The 20,506-nt window shown below is 42.0% G+C and overlaps 2 protein-coding genes across 2 annotated transcripts in view; both read right to left on the minus strand.

The window, feature by feature from the left end:
- Positions 1–17,376, minus strand: part of RIN2 (Ras and Rab interactor 2) — an 81,925-nt gene extending 64,549 nt beyond the window's left edge. The window contains exon 1 of the mRNA XM_072927308.1: positions 17,358–17,376. The gene's annotated coding sequence lies outside the window, so the exon portion shown is untranslated. The remainder of the gene's footprint in view (positions 1–17,357) is intronic.
- Positions 2,327–20,506, minus strand: part of SLC24A3 (solute carrier family 24 member 3) — a 122,113-nt gene continuing 103,933 nt past the window's right edge. The window contains exons 16-17 of the mRNA XM_072927317.1: positions 17,358–17,423; positions 2,327–16,410 (exon numbers count right to left, since the gene is read on the minus strand). Of these exons, the coding sequence (XP_072783418.1) occupies positions 16,261–16,410; positions 17,358–17,423 (216 nt within the window). The 3' untranslated portion in view covers positions 2,327–16,260. The remainder of the gene's footprint in view (positions 16,411–17,357; positions 17,424–20,506) is intronic.

Below are 20,506 nucleotides of genomic sequence, written 5' to 3' on the forward strand. Positions count from 1 at the left end.
CAGTGTCCTGAGAAGATGCCACAGGGAAAGAACACAGACTTGCTTATCTACTGTCACACGGTGGGAGCTGCAACAAGGAGCAGAACCTGTTAATTCCTTTGGCTGGCTTCTCTCATGGCAGCCAAGATTCCTGCATCAAGACACTTTCCTCTTGCTCTGGCTCCTGCCCTAGATGCCCATCACACTGCTGTGAGCTCTGCAGGAGTGAGAAGAGAAACTGCAGGCCAGAAAAAGCCAGAGGAGTCGCTTGCATCTCTCTCCTGCGAGCTGAACATATTGCTGCTGCACCACATGAACAACTGTGCCATCTCCCAGCCATGGAGGTGCATCCACCCCAGCCTCCACAACCAGGTCGTGTCCACCAATGACTTCAGAGTGACCTTTTCTCACCTGCAAACATGATGTATGTTTCATTTTATAGCACGTGATAGCTATTACTTCAGTGCATTCCAAATCTGGCCCTTGGCAGCATTATGCATATTATACTTTTGGCTTCAAGCTGGATTTCTTGTTCTGATTTGCACTCAGCTGTTCCTTATAGCAAGAGAGGAGGGAGATGGGAATCAAACTGCATGAAGGAGGCACATCAAAAACTGCTTAAAACAGACCAAGATGTTTTGTTTAGTTTTCCTGATTAGTTTTTCATACATTGTGAACATATCAAACATAATTACACACATACAAAGAAAATAAACCACTAAAAAACCCCACTAACCAACAAGTGAACAAAACCCCACAGTTTTTCTGCAAGCCTAGTTTTTGTGTAGCTAGGTTAGTATTGGGATCCTGAGTTATTCTGTGCTCTGTTCTGTTGCCCTGCAATATACAGTGAGGCAGAATCTCGCCTTGTTCCACCTCTTCCCTTTCTCTCAGCCTTGTCCCATGAAGGTAGATCTGGCCAACAGCTTTCCGACACTCCCTCACATCAATACAGATCTCCATGGTGGGGTTCTGATGAGAGAGCTGACAACAGCTAAACTTCCTGACCAGCCAGGAAATGAAAAAGTGGAAAAGCTGCATAACTGTATTTCCAGCTCAGCAGCACTTACTTTTTACCTTCTCTCTCTTTTAATTTCAATATTTTTTTGACAACAGTATTCAAACAAAATGTATACTTATACAGGGATGTGCAAACACTTGGACATCTCAGTTCCCAAAGGAGGTGTGCAGCAGAAGCCCAAGTTTCTCAGAAAGCCTCTGCAGTATCAGAGCAACACAGAAACACCACACATGTCTCTGAGCACTGTATAAGATGTGAGGGCCATGGCATCTGATCCATCTCCTCACCAGCAACCTCACTAGCTCAGGGAACCAGAAAGGAGGTAAAATAATGAGCCTCCAGTTGCTAATGAAAGCTCATTCCAGCTGTGTATCTACAAAAAGCTATTCCTTTCTCTGTAGTCCAAGCCAAAGTAATGTGGCAGTAGTGATGAGACCTCTGCAAGGGAGATGATGACTGCCAGACATTACTGTGAATAATCCTCAGGAACTTGGGAATTATCTGAGCCATATTCTGATCCCAGTGCTGAACATGTATCTTCTTTTTAGGTGGCATAGTGTGGGCAGGAGAGAAGCAGTGGTAGGACCTGTGTTTGAGTAAGGACTTCCTCAGTGCACCCTAGTTCAGCACTCCTGATTCTGTCTCTGACCCACCACTGAAGGACAGCAACTTGAGTCGATCCAAGTTTGAACTTGGAAGTACCAGCTACTGAGTAAACCAGCCTCTGTCTTCAGTATAGTTGATGGAGCCCTGGCAAAAACCAGCATGCTCTCATCACCTTTTAAAAAGCCAGGCTGATATTTCCAGTCTTTCTCTCACAGCTGTCTTAACTTGCAGGAAAGTAATGATTGTGATTCATCCTTTTATCTTTACACTAAAATGTGAAAAAGACAGTATTTGTAGCCTGGCTTTAAAATTGTTTTCTAAATAAAGTCATCTGTGCTCTAGATCTCCAGTTACAGTGAGGAGTGACCTACACCATACGAATTTATGGGACAACAGATCATTAGGGAGAACTGTGATGAACCAATTATTCGTCACTGCAGCATCATGTTTTGACAGTGCACTGTTTAACTAGACCCTACAAAAATTTAATTACTAATTTTACTTTATGCTACTTAATTAATACTGTTGATATCTAATCCTTCCTCAGACTTGGAGTGTCTGCAGACAATGCCGTTCTAAGGTGGCAGTAGGCATTTGCTTTATTACCTCTTGGCAGCCAAACCAGACCACTGCGAACCTGGAGGAGAATCAGGCCTCCTCTATGCTCAGATAGCAACAAGAATACCATTATTTCAGGGAAGGGGAAAGAATTCCTGCAGCTACATTAAAAGCTCTCATCTTTATTAGTGAAAGTACTAACATTTCCCAGTATGCTTTCAAATTGTAGTCAAGTATTTTGCCTTCAGTTTGGAGCTGCTAGTAAAAGCAACAAAGTCATACACAACCAGTAACTTGAGGATCATCAACTGCAAATGTAACTCTCACAGAGGCAGGCAGAAGCTGGCTGGTCTAGAACTTGTTGTGCAGCCTTGGGAGTTTGAAGAATGTCCTGTTTGTAAGCTAAAGCACTTGCTCTTTTCTAATGGGGAGCAAATTTGTGTACATAGAACAAAACCCATTGCAGAGACAAACTATATTTTTCTAAAGTGCCACTAAATATTGCTACCATTCCCTAGAAAGGCCAAGCATTATGAATTCAAATGGCAGGAAGCAAGAAGAGATGGTACCCAAGATGTACTACCTGTGAGTTCAAGTTCATTAATCATCACTGCCACAGGCCTTCACAAAACCCAGCAGATTGTTACTTTGTATTTGGCACTTCATCTTCAGCCTGGAGAGAGCTGCATCAGCCAGGAGCGAGGACAGGCTGTGACCAGGCCAGGTTCTTGGGGTTCAGCTAACACAGACCAGCACTCTAGACACAGCTTGATTTGAACAGGATAGCTTCAGCAACACAGTAAATAGCTTTGAGTATGGATTACAAGATCTGGCCTGTTAGGTTTAATATTTTAATCTACTGCCCAAGTATACCGTGGCTCTAATCACAGCCACAGCAGATTCCTCGAGTAGCTGGCGATTAGAGAGACCATCAATAATCCCTGCTGAGCTGCACAGATGAAAACTACCAAGAGGATTTAAGGGTGAAAAAAGGTATATCCAGAAATTCATTATGTTCCAGTTGAGACAAAACAATCCACTAATATCTGACAACTAAGCATAGTCCAGAAAACTGGAAACAGATATTGAAAATGAGCAAATTTCAACAGGCCTAATGCAGATGTGATGAACTAGTCATAAATATTCAATCCAGGAAGCTCTATCACTAAGGATGGATAGCATTCCTGTTGGTAACTGTAAGGCTCTATGCCCTAGATGGCATTGTTCTGCAACATTAGAAAATACACTTCTAAAATCCAAGCTCTCCCTGCAGTCAGCACGAAAAGATTTCAGGCAGGACAAGTGTTGATTTAAGTTCACACACAAAGCAGAGTTCTCTTTTTAAAATGTTACTTGTTTGAGACATTTGTACTGCAGCTGATATATTATTTATGCTACTTTTTCTTTTCCCCAGTTGTTTTTAAAATGCTCACTTGTAAAATCTTGTGTGCACAGTTTGAAGTACTTTCACTGCACCTGCTCCCTCCAGGCTGTGGCATTCAATTGTTTTTGTTTATTCTGTGCTACTCTTCTCTAGCAATTTGCTTGGCACTGTAAAGAGAGTGCTGTTTGTTCCTCACAGTCAGAAGCTGAAGATCAGCCTCCTCCTCCTCTCTGAATGCTTCAGCCTGCTCAAGGCAGCTGCATGGGAAGTGGGCAGATGCTCAGCTGTGCCCAGAGGGCTGATTCCTGCTGCAGCAGGGAGGAAAACCACAAAAAACCAACATACCTGCAGCTTATCCCAAGTCTCATGTCTCCACACTGCTCTTCCCAAGGCATGGTCACACGTTGCCTCTGCTTCAGCTTTCCAGCAAGCACAGTGTACTGGGAGCACCTGTGTGCATCCACCTCCCAGCACCAGGGATTGGGAGCTGCACTTCCAGGAGTTGTGCAGCCCAGCAGCAACCCACAGGCTGCCCAGTTTTAGACAGCAGAATTGATTTGGCACTTAAACCTCTTACAATTAAAGCCCTTGTTTTCCAGGGTGTGGTTAGCATGTCTAGAATATCCATATCCTGGCATGCCTGTGCAAAGATAGGGAGAAGCCCCAGGCAGGAAGTCTCACCTGGAGCTGGGAGGTGTGCACGAGAGCTGTATGGAAATGCCCCAGCCTTCGTGCAGTGTAAAACCCCATTGCTTTGGGATGCCAAGCAGCCCCACAACCTGCCCAGCATGCACATACTCTTTCTGTTGGAATAAACAGCTCAAAATCAAGTGGGCAGAGCCTGGAGGGAGATTTTTTTATCTGCAATTTACAAAGAACATATCTCTTATCTCTGCAAGTGTTATTTCAAAGCAAGTAACTTCTGGGTGGCAAAAACACAAATCAGGCCTCTGTAAAGCAAGCTAGATGTGACCTCCAAAGGGGAAAAAAAAAAACAGATTTGTGCACTAGTTTTGCATATTTAAGGTAGTCATGTGGGAGAGGAGGGTTAGTTTTCTTTTAACCAGCTTGTACTTTTGCTCTGATGCTTGATTTTTTTTTTTTTTTTCTTCTGCACTAAGAATTCACATCTTTGCTTAGTCAGGGCTTGTGATGGTTGAAGAATAACTGTAAAGGCAACACAGGAACAGCTTCTAAAGAGGCAAAAGTAAATACATGAATATGAATACATGTTCATCCATATCTACTCCATTGAAAGCAATGATGGCTTGCCATCATACTTTGATTTTCCTAATTTTAATGAAAGTGGTTAGAAATTCAAATATTCGCCTGATCTCTGAAAACCAATTTCTAATTTTCGGGCTGTAAGCTACATAAAAATTTTCTGAAGTGAAGCACGCAAGGCAGAATCAAAAAATATGCACATTTGGCATATCACCTTGGCACGGGGTAGGAAGTGAGAGTATCTTCAGAGACCAACAGCTAATTGGAACTGCACCAAATTGTGACAAGAAGCAAGATTATCTTTGAACCAAAAAACCAGTCATGGGGAAATAGCTAGAGAGATGGAGCATCCGTATGGATTCCAACATATGCTTTGGGTTGTAAGCACACAGAGATGGAAAGCAAACAATCACACCAATGGAAAATATTTTCAAGAAAACCGCTGGGCTGGCAATGATCAAAGACATTTTCTGCATTAACATCAAAGCTGCAGCTCATCCCTGCACTTGTGGACAGAGGTGTAGGATCAGCAGGTGTGCCTTTTCTGCACTGCAGGACTCTTCTGTACCTAGAATGAGCTGTGGATGTGTAAATAACCTGCCTAAGACACAGCACTGCTTCTTGGAGACATGGTGTGTACTTCAGAAGGAAGAGATCCTTTTGTCAGCGACTGTTACAAAGACACAAGTAAAGGTGTTTAAGGTGAGGCAGCCAGACCCAGTTACGTGCCTTTTCATTCCTGGATCTCAAGTCCTTCCTTCAGGAAAAGTACAATGGGAGGGGGGACCTGCTGAGATGTCCCATGGGATGAGGTAGGAGGAAGAAGCATCCTGTTACCAGGGTAGGCTGAGCTGGGGAGGGGGGGGTTGGGGGGGAAAGCTGAGGGGAGCTACAGGCTCCCTAGCTGGTGCAGAGTAGAAAAGCAGCACAAGTATTTCCCTCTTAAAGCAGGGGCTTTTGACCAGCCCTGCCACATTCCAAGGGAAGCTGCCCACCCCTCATTATTATTCCAAGCATTACTGAAAACATTAATCCAGGAACTGCTTCCGAGGGAGGACTGGCTCTCATCACCATGGCTTCAATGGCTGAACAGGCACAGGCACAGGTTCCTCCAGCCAGGAGAGTGACAATCAACACCTGCTTCCCTTTGCTAGAACAGATTTAACTAATGCCAGTGCAGTAATTTCCTATCTGTACTGTTGTAAAAGAGCAGAATTTGAGTCTTTATAAAATAACACATAAATTTCCTAGAGTTTGTTTCCACACAGATTCCTACGTGTACTGGATAACTTCTAAAGGAACTGCTGTGGTGCACACACCTTCACAGCAAACACACATTCAGTGGCACAGATAATACAAAATTTAAAAACTCTCTTCTTCTTCCTTCACTCCCTAATCCAGTGCTCAGGTCAAACAAGGGGTATAAAATACTCTCAAAATTAAGCCAAAAATTAATAAATCATTGGGATTGGAACCCAAAGGGGTGCTATAATCCTATATCCAAGCACACCCTGAAATGTTAAGTTAGTACAAAGAGAGGATATTTTTATTGATAAACGTTATATTGTCTTAGTGTAGATGTCTGGCACATGATTAAATCAATTGACAAAACATTTAAAGTAATTCATTCGGATAAAACTTTTTGATATTTCATAGACAATAGTGCTGTGAATTTTTTTTATAGTATAACACATTAAAATCACAGAAATACAAGTTTCTAATTTCATAGGTTACCAGCAAACAGAGAAAAATGCATGCTTTCATTTTTGTTAGATTTGTAACTTACACAGGCAAGTGGAACAGCTATGCATAGAAGACTACTCTACAATAAGTTGTAAAACATACAGAAAGGCTGACCTTATAACACTTGTACAAGTATGACAAAACCATTGCAACTAATTTCAAAAGGTAACAAATGTTTTGTCTGTGGCTTCACCATTTTAACACTTTCAAGCTGACTTAATTGAAAGCTATTTTGAGTAGAATTATATTACTAGAAACCACTGCTTGTTTTGCTTTCTGGCTGGTTGTAAATGAACATACATTATATGTACATTTGCACTCAGTTCCACCTACATTTTCTTCCTGATGATTAGAAGCATCACAGAATTGCCCAGCAATAAGGGACCCAGACAGTGTCATTTGATCCTCAATCAAATAGAAAGTGCTCCTATCAGTAATTTTTACTGCTGTGCTTCCTGCAGCTTGAATGCTATGACTGTATGACAAAGCAGAAACCTCACCGTGCCCAAGATTCAGAGACTGGTACAGTCTCAGCCTTCTGTTTTGGAACAAGCCACAGCAGGGATCACGTTCAGCAGCCTAAGACTTCAGCAACAGTACAAACCCAAATTCTCTATTATAGCTCTTTGAAATGATCAGATCTTGAACAGCTGACTGCTGGGCCCTGAAATTATTTAAACGCCTCCCCCCCAAAAGGAGTGCTGGCACTAGGGCTATCCCCACATGCCTTAGTGATGCCAGGCTGACTGTGGGTGCTGAGCTTGGCACCCATGTACACACATCAGTTTGGGTTTGGCTTGGGAAAAAACATTGGAAGGAGCTAAAACTTACACAGCATACTAGAAAATTAACAAGTCTGTCTGCTCACCTTTTTGTTCTCTGGAATCCTGATTTACCTGAGTCTCAACTCCCATTGCCAGGCCTGTGCTGGAGTGCTTGGCAGAAGTGCCCCTTCCACTGCTTGTCACACACCTGTGTCTGTGCCCAGGAGAAGCAGCACTCCTACCCTCACATGTCCCACTGGCTGAAGCTCTGATGAATGCATCAGCAAGAGGAACACCCAAACCATTGCCAGACCTTGCCAGGAGGGTTCATATTGCACATTACTTTGATAGACAGAAAAAAAAGAAAAACACAAAAACAAAACCAAAAACAAACAAAACAAACAAACAAAAAACCAAACCAAAACAAAAAACCCAAACAAATTCCCCAGACTGTTACAAACATCTTCCAAGTATTGTTTCAGTCTTGAAAGCAAAGATTCGATGCAAGGATGAAGGTAATATTCCATTAGCAATCTCACACAATACTGCCTGCATAGTAGGGATTCTCAGCTTTACAAGGGGGAACAGTGAAGTCAATCACACTGCTCCTCAAGGGAATGCTAACTAAAATTTATCCCTAAATCTTCAATGCACTGCAAAGTTCACTGCACACCAGAGAACTCTCAGGTACACAGAGTGGCACACACCTGTACAGCCAGGGTAAGAGTCAGAGACATTGGGTTAGGCATCTCTTTCCCTTCTCTCTCAGGAAGTGACAAAGTACTGTTCAGCTTTCCTGACCAAAGAACAAGGGTTGCAAAGATCAAGTAGCATCCAGGAAAATCTTCATGTAAATGCCACCCCTGTGAAACTTGGCAGTATCTGAATTACAGACAGCTTTTTGTGATGCCATACTATTTTCACTTGCACTTGCTCTCCACGGGTGCTGCATGATTACAGATTCACACTTTGTGTCATCTGCTTCTGGCACTCGTTAAAAAAAAAATTACTTCAGAATGAAATTACTACACAAACATGCTTGCTTTGGCTTCTTTCAAAAACCTATTGTGGTTCAACCTCTGTGCTTGCTCACTTCACCTATAAGCAGTTCCATGATACAGAAATGCGTATTGTGCTCAGAGGTCCTGAGTGCAGTGAGAAACATGAGAGAAAAACATTGTTTCTTAAAACCAAGGATGAAAAACTCAGCTGAGCTCTATGCTTGACAGAGTATGGGAGCTCACTCTATGCAAAACTTGAACATTATTATAAACCTTCATGAAAGACTGAGGCTGTACTTCGTACGATCAGGCTTTATATTCCATTTTTTTTACTTTCCTGATCTAAAATTGCCCCATGTCTTCAAAAGATGACAAAATAAAGTGCCCTCCAATACATTGTCTGTAAAAGGACTCCATTGTTGCTGTTGTATTTTCCCCCAGAAAGTCCTACTGTATCCCAAATGATAGCAACAATCTGATAGATTCTTCTACACTGAACCCAAACCAGTGTGGTGGAAATAGGGGAGAGTTGTGTTTGTGAGCAGTGGGACCATTTTTACTGCAGGATTTCAAGGTGGGAGGTCCTTGCCTGCTGTAAATGGGAACAACCCTGTCATAAAGATGGGACAATAAATGTCAGCTTCCCCCAAGCATTAACTGGCACACGACACCTGGTTTAGGGGGATAGTCACTTTTAACCAGAGTAAATAACTAACTTTTGAAAATAACTGGGGGAAACAAGTCAAAGGAAGATTAATTCCTTAATGAGAAAGGGGGAACAAAATAATAAAAAATTCTACTTGTGGATAGCTTATGGAATGTGAATTTTGGTTATTGCAAACAGTACCTTGTAACAATGATATTACAAGTATTAAAAGTGCAAGGACTATTTACTATTTACATATTTTTACTCTTATAGATCACTTGCAGAAGCATCTTTGGATCTCTTAGCATTTCTCAGCTTCTCTACTAATAAAAGTTACAAGAACCATTTGAGAAGGTCCCACCCCTTTTTGTGGCCACTTAAAATGATAGAACAATGCTTTAAATAGCTTAGTCTGCTTGGCTCCTGATCCAGGGAAACATGGCATTAGCTTTAGGAGGGGACCAAAATTAGGTTCCTAAATCTTCTGCCAGCATGGGGAAATGTTCTCTTGAACCAGGGGCTCAGCACTCTGTGTTTGATAAAAAAATAAATAAAATGCACAAATACTGCAGTGCAGAACTTTCTGACCTCCTCAAAGTACCACACATGCTCTTTTTTTTTTTCCCCAAAGCTGACTTTATATTCAGCAACAGAACTGGAATTTCAAGTGACTAACAATAATTAGAAATATTACTCAATGTATACAGATGTATTACACAGATGCATGGCAACTGCCATGCACCGCTCACAATACCTTGCTAAAACAAATAAAAACTTTGCTTGATTTTATAAATAGGTATGTGTAAGATTGTCTTAAATACTCATACACCTATAGCATCTTTAGCACTTGCCACAGTAAGAATGTATTCCTATGTAGAAACAGCTAATTACCACAGTGTTTCAATTTAACAACAGTTAGCACATATACTTTACTAGGTAAAGTGTATATATATGTATAAATATGGTATTTTGCTTGAATACAAACCTATGTTCATACATTTTTAAAAAAACACTAAAAACCTGACAATTAATTATATGAACTTGTGCCTCAGTAAAACTCCCATAGTATAATCTGGCTTCCCAAAGTGTAAAAGGCCCAGGTCAGATCTAGAATCCCTTCATTAGATCAATTATATTTACTGTATAATGAATGTCTTTGCACATGAGGGCAAAAAAAGAGTGCAAAATTCCCTTGAGGGAGTCTCTGAAAACACACAAGAAGTGTTCCCATGTCCTATGCGGTGCTTGATTATTTCAGTGGCTTGGGGCACTTTCCAGGTAGGGAGTTTGTGCTGTTTGGAGTCAGGTGCTCGGAGGCTGGTGTGCCAAGCAAGGATCTCTTTGCATTTTCTCTGATCAGCTTACTGGATCAAAATCTGCACACTATTTGTGCTAGCCCAGTGCATTAATTCTGTGTTACAGAAAGCAGCACATGGTCCAGCCATCAAAGCCAGAGGGGTATAACTTATGAGAAAGTGGAAGCAAAATTCTGAATCCTGGCAACACAAGGAGCAAGATAAAATAAGGAAGCAAAGTGGGTGGCTGCTGGGTGTACAGGGATGTCTGCCCATGGGAGAGATTCCATGGAACATCCCAATATTTATACAGGCTCCATCCAGAGTCCTCCTGTGACACAGCATCTGCCACTCAACATCCTCCCCTACACACATAAACTGAATGGAGCCCTTGTTCCCTCCCCTGCTCCAGCATTTATCAGCCAAAAGCAACCCTGACCAGAGCTAAGGAAAGACTTGGTCCTCAGGAGAACCCATGCTCCTGCTATGAAAAAGGAGCAAGTGTAATCCCAGGCTGGCAGCAGTAACTAGTAGCCAAGGGGCCTGTGCCCCTGCAACCCTCTCCTCTCCTGACAGGAAAAAATGTTCAGCAGCAGGCATTACTCCTCTGGGAGCCCAAGGTCTCGTTTTGCTTGTCAGGCATGCCAATGGAAAACCTCAGCGACAAATGCTCAGCAGTGGGGCGGATCTGTAACCAACTACAAACATTCTCACAGGGTCAGGCATACAGTGGTGTGTTTTTCCTCAGCTGGCAATAAAAATGTTACGTTGAATTGCTGCTGTAAAATTATCTCATTGACCTTTAGCACCATTCAAATCCTACCTGGCAGACAAAGACTACACTGACATGATTTCTGTCAGGTTGTTCTGGTGTGGGTGCTTTCCAACTTGTTTTGCAAATCTATTAGAAAAACAGAAATCTATCTAAAAACTACCAAAATAAAGTAATTTTTGCTACATAAGTATGTTTAAAAAAATATGTTGCTTAAAACAATCTGCTTTTTTTGGAAGCCTTCCTGAAATTAGGTGCTTCTACTCAAACTTGGATAACTTGGCCTAGATGTCAGACTGTTCCAGGACAGCAAATAATCGATTTCATAGACAATTTACATCCCCAGGGCACAACAAAACAGACTGCCATTTCTTACCCTATTGCTTTCCCAGAATAAAGTGAACTTCTCCAAAAGGCAGGGATCAAATCCTCCCCAGAGTTTGATTCTGCAGATTCAGAGAGACAAGTGTAAGCAGTAGTAGATGCAGAAGTAGATGCTTTTTGGAAGTAGGGCAGAAGTAGATGCTTTTTGGAACTGTGCTTCAGATTTGAGACCACTAAGTGGTAACAGAGTATTCATGTAAATCCCCTTAAAGGTGCTTGGTCTTATTAATTAATAGTCATTTATCTATTCAGGTAAGAAAATAAAAAGGCCACTCATCCAAAAAAACACTGTGTCCCCATCCTTTCCAGGACTCACTGCTACAAACACATCACTGACCCTACAACAGTAACAGGGGTTCTGCCCCTGATTTCACCAAAGTCAGATTTCACTCAAGTCCCTGAATACTGAAAACTTCCTTCCTGAAACTAAGCCTTGCATTCTGCTTGGTACATCCATTCAGCATACTCAGACTCTGCAGCTCCTTAAATCTGAAGTGGCTGAGGTCTTTCAAATATTCAAATTTCCACTGCTTTCCTTAAAACCATGGCTTTAAACTGATTCAGTTAAAGTTGTACCAATCTAAAAGGGACATTTAAGTTTCTTTTAGACTAACTTTCAGTGGCTGCTGATCAAGTGAAACTTTGAAAGTACTAGGCAGAATTAAATTCAGGTAAGCATGGTCCACTGAAATTGATTTTTAAAACATATTTTATAAAAAGTTTAAAGCTCCAGTGGTGTAACTTTGAAAGAGACAAACCTCGCACTATTGTATCTCCGTGAACTTTAATTGAAATTATTAGGTTTCCAAAACATCTTAATATAAGAAATATTTGTCAGTCAGCAGAAAGCTATGGCTTTCTAAAAAGTTATTCAATAACACTGAATGTACATTTTATCTTACAAGTACCAATTGGAAAATACATAAAAATCCCTGTTCTGACACCAGGGTATTGAATGTTACCTTCAGGTCACTCCACCTACCTTGAATGTCGTTTTTCTAAAACATGACTGCTGCTCTACCTGATTTTTTTTGTCAAGAAAAATCCCAGTCCTGCATCTCATTCTCCACAAGTACCACCATCACAAATCCAAAGCTAATCAATTGATTTCAGTGACACAGCTGAGGACAGAGATCTGGAAACTAAGCATGCAAGTGGCATCACAGCAAAACCAACAAATTATGCAAGTAAAAAATATCCCATGCACACATTTCATATTGGTGTTCCTATCACAGAAAAAGTCTATTAAAAAGCATAGCACTGAAAACCAAAAATTTTTTAAAAGGGGAAAAAAGAAGGCAAGTAAAAAGTTCACCTTTAGTGGGACAAAAGCAGTTTTCCCGGCATGTCTTGAGACCATCTCTTATCATACCCTCTCCTGTCATTCTGCCTTTGAACCACTGTCAGAGGAAGGCCATCCATGTCAAACAGATATGAAGCCAGCCAAGGGTCACATATTTAAGTCAAAGTAAGAACTGCAGTGAAGCCTCTCCATGGAGAAAAAGGCTCTTTAATCTCCCTTTGAAATACTAATTGAAGATTGTCTGAAATTGCTAGGAATGGAAACAAAAACAATTGACTGGTCCAAGAGCCAGAGCATCCTCAGATGTGAAGGTGACCCTTGCTTTCAGAAGATGAAAACTGCAAATTAATCACAGTCATACTAAAATTGCCCAACACAACCCAGCTTCTCCAGTGGCTCCCTGCAGCCCCTCAACCCTGAGCCTCAGAGCCCCTCCGCTCCCTCTTTCCACCCCCAAGCAGCCACTGCAACCCCAGTGGTGGCGCCAGCCTGGCTGGCTCCTGAGGCCCTGCATGCGGTGACAGCTTGCAGCTCATGCAGCCACAGGTAAAGCAGAGCCACAGGCAAAGCAGAGCCAGGCACTGGCTACCCTCCAGAGTCTGACCTCCCTGGGAGGAGAGAACTCCTGGGAGACTCAGTCCTCTGTAAGGCCCAGTAAAGCTCTGAGTATGCCCTGCAACAGAATAGAACTGTCCATGCCACTTTTGGAGACAGCATACAGGAAGGATGCCAAAAATTGCTGGTATTTTGCTCTGGGGCCTTCTACACAGGCCGTGACTGTGCTAACAAGAATGAGAGGCAAGTTCTCTCCTGGCACACTCAGTCGGTCTGCTCTGTTTCAAACTAGGTCTGGACCTGACAATTCCACTGCAAATCATCAGCACATCTGGCAGAAAGCATTGCTTTAGGATGTGCTTATCCAGCCATCTACAGCACAGATAACGGCAGTTCAAGGTACTCTTTGCTTCCACTCAGAACAAGCTGCTTGCAGAACATTCTGGCAACACATACAAGTATCAAAGCAAGGTATTTCAGGTTTTACACACAACACAAAACTACAACAACTACAGTATTTAATGCACACCAGTAGGAAAAGTTCCTAAGAAATACATGTGTAGTTCTTGTGCTGTGGGATAGTTAATGGCTATTTCGCAGAAATAGATCCAACTGGCTCCATTGGAGCAGCAGTAAAAATATTCAAAATAGAAGGAATAATAGGCCCTGATATGAATCTTCTTTTTTTCCTTCCCCTTATCAGCAAGGACACACTCTGCATAGGAGCAACTGCATCTCGCTATGAAGTGAAGCTGCGTGTTTGTGGGGTGGCTTTAGTGACATGTGCCACATTGTTGCAAACATAATTTGACTTATAGAAGTATTTTAGGATTTTAGCGATTGCTATTATTATTATTATTATTCATCTCATTAACAACAACAATAAAAGAAACAAAAACCCAGCAACAGGAAGGTACGGTGGGCTTCCTAACGCAAGAGGATGTCCCGTGGGCACAGGTATGAGAAGGCTGCTCAAACCTCAGCCGCAGAGCTCAACAAGCAGCAACACAATTGCTTTCCAGGATGAAAACTGGTGATGCAGGCATGTCATCCACTCTCTGTCTGTCTCTGGACCCTTTCTTCTTGCCAGGGATCCACCGACACATTTTGTTCCCCGAGCAAGGCCAGTGGGACGAGGCTTTTTCCACAGGACTTTGCTGCCACACACAGTGCAAGAGCTATCAGCACCTCCACGTGTTTGGTGTAACAAACAAAGAAAACCAGCTACTGGGCTGAAAGGAAACCACAGGGTGTAAATATTTTCATTTACAACATTTTGCCCAAAGAAAATCAGATTGAAAAGATCAATTCCAAAAGTGCAAATGAAAAAAAATTGGATTTTCATCCGTGAACAAAATGTGGCTCTCTTCTTTTTTCTTTTAAACTGGAGCGCTTTCTTTTCCTGCTATAGTTTAGGGCTTGGTGTTTTGGGTTTTTTCCTTTCTTTCTGTTATGTAGAGTTTGCTGTACCTTTACTATTATCTGCCACTGTTTGTACCATACACAAAAACATTCGCCTAGCTGGTAGTTTCTTAATACATTTCATAGCAGAACATATACAAGAGGATCAGAAGTGATCAGTGCTTAAAGTAAATACAAGAGCCGCAGTGGCGAGAATGCACAGTATCAATACATACAAATGAAGCAGTGATGGTGTTTCTCGGGGGTGGAATCTGCCCGCATATTAATATAGAATTATACAAAATCTAGCAGGGATATTGGAACAATGAAGTGCTAAACTTTCACAATAACTTAAGATCTGTGAGAGTCTGCATTGAAGATATTCCACATATTAAAATGTGTCATCTCTGTCTATGTCTTCCTCCCTCCCAAAAGGAGAGGTGATGAATCCACATGATCTGTTATCAGATAAGTTCAACTGCTTAAGATGAAAAATATCAGGCCAGGTCCAGTGTATACTTGAAAGAATGGCAAATTATTACTTCAGTAACCATGTCTGTGCAAAATATGCCTCTTTCCTCTTAAAGCAACCAGTGTCTGTAACTCACTTAGAAAATCTTTCACATGTACTTATTTATGTCCTTCTCAGAATGAGTAAGGCGTAAACTATTGACTCCCCCCAAAACAAGAAATCTGATGAAGCAGAGAAAGTTCTGGCCTTCCATTTCCATGTGCACACCATTAAAAACCAGGACACGTCCTTGGTAGCCCTTCTGGGCTGGCAATCAAACTATTGCTTGGAAATAACAAACACCCTTGTAATAAAACTGCAACATTCATAGTAAAATGGTAGCAGTGTTTACCCTTTGAATCCACATTCAGCTTGCATTCTTTAACAGACGTGTACAAGGTTAACTATTTATAGTAAAAAGTCATCAGTTTTTTCTTTGATAATCTTCTTTTATCCATTCTTATGCCAAGTACCTTGAATTGCATTTCCATTTTACACTGCCCTGTGGCCTTTGGATTGTTACAGGAGACCCAGAGGGAGAAGATGCAAGAGAAGATGTTGATCTCTGACAAGTAAAAAAAAAAAGAACAACAGCAACACCCCCACTCCCAAACAAACAAAAAAACCTGCCAACCCAAAACTAAAAGCTAAAAACAAACAAAAACCACTCCCCACAACCAAAAAAAATTCCCATGATTCTCCTTGAAAGTCAATCTCCATATGACGTACTCTCTCCTGCATTGTAGCAATAGTCTTAAGTCATAAATTAATTCATCTTCCATCAAATAACTTAAAAAAGAAGGAATTGAAGCAGACCAGTTTGACTGGCTTAACACCAGTTAACAGCCAGTTCATCTTGAGTCTCAGTCACACTGTTCAAAAACTGAGCAAGGAAATCACATGGATGTTGAAAAAAGCTCTTCACATCGATGAAGGATTGCTCCAGGTTGTGGGGGCCAGAGAGAGGGCAAACCTAGATGGGGCCATGGGTCCTATGAACAGTGAACAGGATATAGGTCACGACTTGGAGGTGCACTGCATCCAGGAAATGCCAGCCGTGGCTTGTATTGCACAGGTAAGAATGAAGCTCCTCCCGACAGTCTGCCACCTGCGTTAGTGATCTCTGCACATTGGCAAGTTCACAAAAGTGAAAACATTGAATTCTGTCATGATGGAGAAACACAGGAAGATGCCGTAAAGGGAAAGGCACACACACCCTAGCTTCTTATCCAGTTTCCATTTGTTCATGTGGACACCAAAAACCTACAATAAACACAGAGTAAGCCACCACAGCAGGAACATTTTGAATAAAGTGGTAAATCCCCTCCTCAGCTGCAGGAGCCAAAAGAGAAAGTCCCCTTACTGATGATGATTAGTTGGAAGCAATCACAAACTGCACCAAGTGAGCTGAAAACCACAGCTCAAGTAAATCAGAGCAGCAGTCACAAAAGCCACCCTGACTTACATCACCTCCCTCACCTTAGGTTTCTGCAGCGAATTTAATTTTGGCAAGAACAATCCCATTTAATTCAATAAGAAATGGATTTAAAGGCCAGGTTCCTTTTTTTTTTTTTAAACTCAAAATGCTTCATGTGCTCCTCTGCATCCCAACCTAGAGCTGCTTCACTTTGCATAGTTTGCTCCCACCAAAGATTAACATCTTGTGTATTTGGGAATTGTGTTGTTGTGCATTGCACAGGATTCACCTCCCATCTCAAGATTTGGAAGACGCCACATCATTCCTCTTCTATAATTTCTGGGAAAGGTCAGGGAACAACAAGTACTGATTTCAACAGAAACATTGTCAGGCACTGTTTTTTCTGGAGTGTGTTGTATTTCAGAAGGATCCTAGAGAGGGCCAAGCAACCTGCTCAGCATTTTGTCTGCTTGTCTCACAGGACAATGGATCTCATCATGCATCAAGGGCCCTGGTTCAGCCCTAACATAGAAATTCCTAGTGATTACTAATGGCTCTCCCAGGTTCATCCCATGGAAAACACACAGGCAGGAGTGTCATCCCATGGGAGTGAGAGCTCCTGCAAAGAGCCGAATCAAGACCTTGGGAAGCTTTTCAAACAGGGAGCACCCCTATCCCACAACAACAGAGTTTGCAACCACTATTTCAGCTGGAGGTGAGAAAGGATCAGGTGAAGAAAATGTCTATAAAAATCCCTCTTTTGGAAAAGAAGAACAAAAGACTATATACATACTGTGACAAAAACTGATGCCAGCAAGAGACCAACAGAATATATAAGTCCTCTGCTGTTTAACCGAATCTGTAAAAGAAGGAAATTTATCAAACCATCTCACAATTTCAAACAATATTCCTCTGTGCTTATATTTCCATAATCCTAAACTGAGCTGCTGAACTGATAAGCTGCTAAACAGTGGCTTGCAAGCTGTAAATGCCACGGCAGACATTACATCTCAGATAACTTTGCCTACTCCCTATTTTGCCAAAGAAGGAGTGTTATTAGTGGAGTGTCCTTAGGACCTGACAACATTTCACAGTGTTCCACTTTCATGTGAGCTTTGCCATCCCTTGTACTATTATATAATGGCATTTTCTAACTCCTATATGAGTCCTGTAAGAACAACCAGGGAAAGGAAATTTTGCAGTCAGTCACAATTAATGCTTCACAATGGGGGAAAATAAACAAGGACACACACAAGCACCTGATTTCTTCCCCACTCTCACATTAATTCTTCCCTAATCTTACTCCTCTTGGTGAACGGAACAAGTCAGTAATCTCAAAACCAGAGCCTCAGGTGCTGAAAAATTGTCTGTATCAATACATCATGGCACACTAACATAGGCTGGACATGATTTAGCACTGAGGCATATCAGACAAGGAGACAACTTACTGCCTGCAGGCCTGTGTACCAGGCACCTCACAGGCTCTGGTGCAAGATGTCTTCATGGCACAGCCCCAGTTACAGTCACTGTCCAAGAGAAGAACCAAGATGCAGGTCCACAAAGCTGTGAAGTTATTAAACTGCCACTTTTAGAGGCTTTGAGCATAAACTAAGGAAATCACCTGTATCGTTAAGGCCCAAATACTTTTTAAAATGTGATTTTTGTGAGACATAAACCTAATGTTACAAAGGAAGTCTACAGGAAGTAAAGCCATTTCTCCAATCCTGCTCCTCAGCTAGCATCACACTTATCCTTGATTTTCCATCCTTCTCTTGGGGAACTTAAACATTATCCTTTTGGGCATTTTTATATGACCTCAAACAGCATCACCTGCAGCATCATGAGGGGAGCACTCAGTGGAGTCTCTCAAGGCACTTCTCCAGGAGCTACTGTGTGGAGGGGACATCCTTCTAGGAAAGGTTGGCTTCTCAGTGCTCCCATCCTTCTAGTTAGATTATAAAGAATCCCATTTGCAAGTGAAGTGGGTATTGCTAATGTTGTCAAGCAGCACTACAGTTTTAAGAATGCAGGAATACAGATACACTTGTATCATTTTGCACTACAGCCAGGAAATCCTTTTCACCCTACTATTGCTCCTAAATCCAGAGTAATGATTTAGGTTCACTCCCCAGGGGCCACTGAGGGGAGAGTCTGACCTGTAGAGTCAGAAAGGATGATCAGTCCTGACACTTGGGAACTCTCAGCCTGCACTGCACTCGGCACACCCAGGATCTTCTAAGCCAATCCGTCCTGCCTGAGCTTTGCTGTTCCCTTTACACATGTTAAAATACCAGCTCACACAAATGGCACACTTTCCTTCCCTGCTAATAGTTGACACCATAAAAAAAGCTACAACCATGATGATCATTTTGTCTGAAAGCTACTGAAGGATTTCTTTAGGATGAATGTGCTGTAAGGGTATGGATGGACAGCAGGACTATAACATTCCCATGGCCATTATGGTTAAAACAATATTTTCATCAGACTGCTCAAAGAAATGGAGGATTTGGATTGCTTCAGGGCATGAAGACTGATTTTGGGACTGTCTGCATAACTGAAGATGAAAAATGCCATGATCCTTCTGCTAATGTAAACTTCAGAGATGGACCAGCCTGCTCATCTTCAGTCATTCCTGTGCATCCACTCCTCCTCTCTTGCTTGCACCCATCATAATGGCCCACATGTAACAGTTAATCTGCATTTCCATTATTATAAAGTTCAAAAAAGCCCTACACTAACTCTGTGTACTAAAACACACATTTAAATCACCTTCCCTGCTATATCCCAAATGAACAGCAGCTGGCTGGGAAAGAGATAATAAATTACAATAAATTCCTGTCTGGATTTTGGTCAGGAATTTTGTTTGATTACTGCAAGTATTTGTAACAACTGTCAGTATAAAATGTATCAATTGGAAAGGGAGCTACAGGAAAAGGCAGCAAATTAGGAAGATGGAATTATTTTACCATGGAAAATGTCTGAATTTAACCTAAAGTGCAAAAATTTAACCCTAATGATGCTTCTCAGTTACAATTTCATGCTCCATAAAACCAGCAGAGCATTCCAAAGGCCTCTGTGTCTAATTTGCTGAGGACAGTGCTTTCAAAAAAGAGATGTTTGGTGCTGCTTTCTTCAGACTATCTGCAAGGCTCTTCCTTGGAGGTCATTTAGGGGAATAAAAGATGCTATTAGAGATAATTTAAAAGTAGAAAATGTATGCTAATTATTTACAGTAGCTTTACCAATGTAAGAGCCACATACATCATGCCGTTCCTACGTGGGCCAAGTAAATGCGGCAACCCCTTCTGCAGCATGAACGCCAAGTTCCCCTCACAGGGTCACTGCACCAAAACACTGGAGTTTCACTCCAGGTTAACAGTTCTTAGCTTGGGTTTGACCAGCCACATTCCTGGCCTGGTATCTAGCCCAGGTCCCACTGCTGGGCAAAGCAGAGAGCTATGAACCTAAATAACAAGAATGTTGTTGGCAGCCCTGCCACATTTTTTAACAGGCATGTATCTACTTCAGAAAGTCAGCCTACAGAACCATGGGTGGTTTTTATACAGTGCTGTTGAAGAGTTTTGAGAGAGTGTAATCTAAATGAGGCTGAATCCCCATGGTTCACATATGCCTGGCTCCTCTCACTATACTTCTCTGTTTACCTGAAGGATGCTTCCACTCTCCCCATGTGCCAGAGGCTGCTGAGGTGAGCCTGGCCACTTGTGCCAGCTGAGCTATGCCTTGTGCAGGCCTCTACCCAAGCCCTGCAGTGCTCCCTACAAGTCAAATACATGGGAATGTTGGTGTGCACAGGGTAACCCCACAGCACTGCAATTCCAGTTCATTGGGAGTTACACCAGGCATCCATCTATGGAATCCATCTCCCAGTCACCTCAAGGAAAATGTGCTTTGGGAACAGGCTTACATCAATGTCCATTTTTC

Source organism: Taeniopygia guttata, chromosome 3 (genome assembly GCF_048771995.1).
Source record: "Taeniopygia guttata chromosome 3, bTaeGut7.mat, whole genome shotgun sequence".
NCBI lineage: Eukaryota > Metazoa > Chordata > Aves > Passeriformes > Estrildidae > Taeniopygia > Taeniopygia guttata.